At 36.1% G+C, this 6,317-nt stretch overlaps 1 protein-coding gene across 1 annotated transcript; it reads right to left on the bottom strand.

The window, feature by feature from the left end:
• Positions 1–4,897, bottom strand: LOC112140764 (semaphorin-7A; the record flags this gene model as incomplete). The annotated part of the gene is given in 10 exon segments (XM_024263766.2): positions 1–42; positions 1,759–1,867; positions 1,981–2,159; positions 2,887–3,029; positions 3,228–3,338; positions 3,425–3,506; positions 3,733–3,828; positions 4,033–4,077; positions 4,461–4,597; positions 4,671–4,897. Coding segments are annotated over 10 exon segments (1,062 nt in total), but the record flags the coding sequence as incomplete, so codon positions are not given.
• Between the last annotated feature and the right edge of the window lie 1,420 nt (positions 4,898–6,317).

The raw sequence follows: 6,317 nt of genomic DNA, 5'->3' as shown, positions 1-6,317 counted from the left end.
ACTGATGGTGGACCATGGAAGACGCTGACTGTTCACTACACACTGCAAAAAACAGATAGAACAAATATTCATCAGCACTTTAATCCTTAACAGATGCATGATAGAATCAGGGAAGTATACTGTCTCCATGAGCTAAAAATGTGTCTTCTTTTAACTGATTTGTGATAAATGCTTCTGATAATAACTAAAATTTAATTATATACTTTGGTAAAGTAGCTATTTATAACTCTCATTGACTAAAACAACTATTTCCCAGCATGCATTCAGCTGGTCTGCATTGCATTTCTCTAGCATCCCACAAAGTAATATTATATCACAATTATTTAAGTTTCAGGTATATATTATGAATAATGTAAATTTTTTTCAAAATCTACAGTATGAACACAAGTATTCTATAACTTTCTCATAGGAAAACATCTCTTTTACTAATTCACTGTATAAGAGAACTGGACAGAGCGAGTGTGAGATCACTCATAGAAAATACTATCATCAAAAAAGTGAATTCAGTTGACATTTTTCCATAATGCAAACGCTGACATGTTGGACCCAGACGACAGTGATTGGTCCGAGTCAGTCTGAGTTAATGTTTCTATGGCAACTACTGTCGCCAGTCAGGAGTGAGCCTGTTGGAAGTCCACACCCCTTCCACTGAAAGCAGCTCAGGAGAGTCTGTCAATCAAATGTTCGAGGTGGGGCCAGCAGGAACCACATGTTTTTATTGAATCATCTGATTGGTCAGTTTATAACTTTAACTTAAATTTGTGATGAAGAAAAAATATTATGGAAAACAAATTAGGATTAGCAAGAACATGCTTTATAAAAGAGGTATCAAAGCGAGATTGAGTATTCTGACAAATAGAATAACTTAGTTGTAGTTGTGTTGCTGTAGAAGTCTATGCGAATGTGGCTTCTATGAGCCAGCAGGTACTTCCTGTTTGGAACGATTGTGGGAGGGATCGCTTAGTCCAGTTCTTTTATGGAGTCAATTATTTTACCTACTGATTGTCTTATGATGGTGAATTAAAAATATCAGGTTTACTTAAATAATAAAAGTGTAATCTTTTAACAGTTGTACACCATTAATCCTCCCATTTTTCACTTGGGGTCATGGGGTTACTGGAGCCTATCTCGACTAATGTTGGGTGAAGGCGGGGTGAAGTCACCAGTCTGTTGTGGGGTATAAATGTACACAACCTGGATAAATAGCATTAAATAACTTGACTCCTTTATGTTCCCTTAACATTTTTGTTCCTTTTCAGGATGTACCCTGTCTTTGCTCAACAGTAGCTGGGATAGGCTCCAGCATCTCCATGATACTGAGAGGGATTAGGCTGGTTTGGAAAATGGATGGACAGATGTTTCATTGAACCAATCAGCTGCTATCAGTGACCCTTTGACTGAATGACGTCGGGTGCCATAGTGACATAAAACAAGAGTAAACTTTCCCTGCAAGTTGTGTAAATAGTAGTCTGGGTGGATTTCTCTACAAGATTCCAAAATGTGTTTCTGTGAGCAAAAGTAGTCTCTGGGTGGGCCAGCTGTTTAAAAATGACCACAATTGTTTGGATCAAGAATCAGACAGGGGGAAAAAGGAAAAAACACGTCTTCAGACGCATATTTTCCTCCTTCGCCCCGTAGTCAAGCACGTGACAGATTGCAAACAAAATCAAAGGGGAAATACAGGAATAGCACAATTAGAGGAACATTTTCCTTTTTTTTTGCTTTCTAGGTGACGCCAAAATAAAAACAGATTCTTACCGTCCCTGGTCTTGGTTGTGGAACATCTTTCTCATAACCCCTAAAAGATGAATTCTCAAATACGTTTTCAATCATTTCCATTGAATAGATGCAAACAGCAGTAGAATTCCTGAAAGAAAACGACACAAACAGGATGTGAGGACAAATGTGAGTGCTAGTTGTGTTAGTTAATGTTGGCCTTCATCCTGCTTAGCTTTTGGAAAGGAAAGATGAAGAGCTCACCAACTGCTCGTGAAGAGAGCGTAGACTCTCGTTTCATGCCAGTTTTCCGCATGGAGCACATAAATGTCTTGAAGACGGTTGAAATACAGCGACTCCTCTGGAAATCCGCAGACGAGTCGAGCCTTGAGAAAGGACGTCCACTTGTTCTGGAAAAAACGTTTTGATCCGCCTTCATCTACCTGCAAAATGACACCAACAGATCAAATCAAAAACTTGTTTTTTTCTTAAATCCATTAACTTAAGATAATTCACTATCTGTCAAAAACAAAAATGAAAACGTTTTCTTGGGAGAACGATAAGGAAAATTAAGATGAAGTTTCTGCTTTGGGTTTTAGTCAGTGACAGACGACCTCTGACAAGACGGGCCGAAAGGTCAACAAAAACTTTACGTTTTATAAAAAATAAAAATATTTTGGATCTATACGTCCTGTAGCTTTCCCCCCCTACTTTTAATAAGTGTTTTTTATTTTCAAAGCAGACGTCTATTGATGTATTTCCCATGAACACAGTCACATAGTGACTAAGTCAACACAGCTGTTGGTACTTAAACAATGGCAAACCTCACCAGCTGGAAATACAGGATATTTATATTCTTACCTGTCTAGCTTGATCAATTAAGGATCAATGCAATGTTATAAAGTATTAGTATGATGTGGAAAAAAATATATAATAAAGCCGTTCTGCCAATTAAAAGGAAGAAAAATAATGCAAGTATGAAAAAGTAAAAGAACATCTTATAAGGTCATATTTTAAAAATTTGATTTAATTTTGTTCTTCACTTAACCAGGGAAATTACTGTGGATTTTCTTCAGTCTGTCTTAATTTAATAACTCTGAAAACTATAAAAAGCAATGGTTATTTAGTGTAATTGCACAGCATTCATTGATTTTCAGGTGAAAATCCTACTTTGCAGACTCTGGCAATTCTTGAAATCCAGGGATCCGCTTCGGGATTGTGGTCTGAATTCCTTTCACGGAAAAAGATGTACATTTTCTCATTGTCAGGGTCATTCGTGCGCTTTACCAAAGAGGCAGAGATAAACGTGGGGTCTGGAAGAAGAAACAGAGACGACATTGTTTCACGATGAGATAGACTGAACAGAAAATAAAAAACAAGGACACATTGTTTAGGCTGATTGAAGAGGTTTGTAAAAGAAATAAAGAGAACATTTTTTTACCCTGAACATCTTAAAATTTTGAATAAATTAGTTGAAATGAAGAGAACTAAATTTCTGATGATTTTCTCACCTGATACCCAGCTGTCATGCATCCAGACATTGGTTCTGTTGCCGGCTATTCTTCTAAACTGCAAGAACCCTCCATCATCCCCCAAAGGTGCTGCAGCATAAAGATCTCCATCTAAAAAAATAAAAAAATTAAATTTCTTGGGTGTTCCGTTCTGTCCCTTGTTGATCTCCTTTTTTAAACATTTATACTTCACAGACCTGCAACAAGAGTCAAGGAGTTTTGACTGTAGATAAATGGAGAAATGCCGCTTTCCTTGCGTGGGATTGGCCCTGAAGGAGACTGTAAACACAAAACACAAAGCAGGGAACAGAAAACAGATGATGAGCACGTCAGCACAACATGAAAGGCGACAGCCTACACCCCTGAAATTAAAGCCTCTCTATTAAAGTTTAAAGCTCATTACAGGTTCATTAAAGCCACATGAGCTCCTTTTTTAACAGCAACAATATCCTGACCCAGGTAGTAAAACTCAACCAGTCACAGAAACGACAGTATAAACACCCACCAGGTCCCAACACTGCGGTTTCAGCCCGTTTGCTGCACAGACAAGTAGGTTGTCATTGAACTTTTCTATGACGGTAACCACATTCTGGCAGGATTCCTAATGCACGAGAACAAACAAAAATCAGATTGTTTTTTTTTTTTTATTATTATTTTAAAGTNAGACAAGTAGGTTGTCATTGAACTTTTCTATGACGGTGACCACATTCTGGCAGGATTCCTAATGCACGAGAACAAACAAAAATCAGATTGTTTTTTTTTTTTTAATTATTATTTTAAAGTACAAAAGGAGGAAGTCACTAACCTGAATGCACTGGTGGTCCTGCCCAGTGGGGTTTAAAGTAATATTCTGAGAGGGGAAACAATGGGGAGACGTTTTTGTATGTGAAAACACAATATATATATATATTATTAATGTACTGAAACATGAGAGAACCAGCTATTTATTCAAAGTATCATGACCTATTTGGGGGCATTATCTCTGCACCTGATATTTGATTCCTGCACATTGACTGTAAAAAAATATACAGTCAATGTTCCTGCCATAAAGTTCAACACCGAAAAGGACAAATGTTTTCCAGATCTCAGTAAACAATTCAGAGAAACAAGATTTAATTAGAAAATGCTTTATCAGCAGGTTTTTTTTTTTCTAAATAACTATTATGAATAATTTAAGTGCATTAAAATAGATCTGGGGAAAGCAACTAATTATATCTGACAGAAAATACTCACCTCTATGAGCTGAAGGTGATCCATGTCAAATTTATAAACAAAATCGCTTCCTCCAACATATAAATCCTCTGAATCTTCGTCCTTGAAAAACACACTGTGGTTCTGTTGGACCTGATATTTGAATCCATCCGTTATTTCTGTGGAAATTACACATCGCCTTGAGTCTTACATGAATTGGATTGGCTTTGAACTGTCCGGCTAAATCCTTACCTTCTGTTAACAAGCGAGGGATATTTTGAGATCCGAGAATCGGAGTTTCCTTCAAATCGGCACCAAGGACGAGAGTAAAAGGAAGAAAATGGTAATAAAGAACCAAAAATCGCGTCATTTTGCGATCCTGGTCAGGAATCCTGTAGCAGAACCGGACTGTCTGAGATGCGGAGCGGAATGATCGCGTTCATGGCCGACACCTCCCATCAGCTGAAGAGCCTCCTCACCGCTGAGCCAGGAAGGAAAAACAAATCTCATTGACATATTCCAACCTTTAATAGTAAAAGAGCCAGTTGGGCTCGTTTCCACTGAATAAACCTCCTTTAAGAAATGCGTATTTGCATTCATTACTTTAATTTTTTTCGTGTTTTTTGGCACGAATATAAAAAGAGACATCTCTCAAAATGTGATATTCTTTTTTTTCTAGATTTAACATAAGCTCAAATAACTTATTTTCAAAATAAAATATGTTCCAAATACTAAGTAATCCTCATTTTACAAAAAAACATTATTTTTCTTCAACCTGAGAGCCAGTGTTCTAACATGTTCTTCTACTGTGTTTCTCATGAATATGAAGAAAATGAAGCTCTCAATTAAGTAATCTGAGTATTTTTTGTATTCAAATTGAGGTGAATCAGCAGCAGATAGAAAAAAAACTGTCGCAAAAAAGCATTGATGTAGATGCAAAAATCCAAAAGCCAAAAACTCCCTTAAAATACACACAAAAATTGTACATAACATTTACACAAATATGTTATATCCAAATTCTCAGATATAGAAAATTAGAAAATATAGCTTTTGTAATGATTTCCCCCAATGGATTCTTCACCTTTTCTCCTTGTAAATTTAATTCTGGGTCCATTTAGAACGATTTATAAGGACCAGTTTGATATTAATATTTTAATAAATATTAAACAAATCCTCACAGATTTTAAGTTTGATGATAAAAATATAGAAAAATAGTGTTAATTGGTACTTTTCCAATCTATATTGTACATACATAAGTGGAGACTAAAAAAAAGCTTCCAAATTTGATGGACTTATGATAGAGATGTATCAATTTTATGAATATCATAAAGATTAATACATCCAAAACATATCACTGGAACAATTTATGCTTTTTTTTTTGTTTGACAAATAACTCCCTCCTTTGAGCTTTCTTTTGTGTTTTTTTTTATTTTTAATTGTTTTTATTTTGCATTTTTCTTTTTTGTTCACCATGTCCCCCTTATTTTTCTATATGCTGTAACGGATTCTCTTTTTTGAAAGATAACATTGGTTGTTGCTTTCTGACGGACTATTTGCTGGTGTGATTTGTAATGTATATTGTTCAATAAAGTTTAAAAAAGCTCCCTGCTTCACTCCATTCTGATATGTCTTGCAGACAAATAGATCCAAACAACACAGATGGATAACTCCAACAATACTCACCATCTTTTTTGCACGATAATGTTAGGTTGGTGTTGTGAGAGGGGCTGCTAGCTAGCAGGAGAGGTTGGGATGATGGGAAATCAGCAGAGGCTTACTTCCGCGCCAACAGTTCCACCTACAACTCAGAAGCAAATTTGTATTGAACTACTGCCACTCTGCAGAAACTATGTCCTTGAAAACGACAGTTTTTAAAAACATTTTTAACTAAAAAAAAAA

Source organism: Oryzias melastigma, unplaced genomic scaffold (genome assembly GCF_002922805.2).
Source record: "Oryzias melastigma strain HK-1 unplaced genomic scaffold, ASM292280v2 sc00600, whole genome shotgun sequence".
Classification (NCBI taxonomy): Eukaryota; Metazoa; Chordata; class Actinopteri; order Beloniformes; family Adrianichthyidae; genus Oryzias; species Oryzias melastigma.
This window is presented reverse-complemented; position numbering and strand designations above follow the sequence as displayed.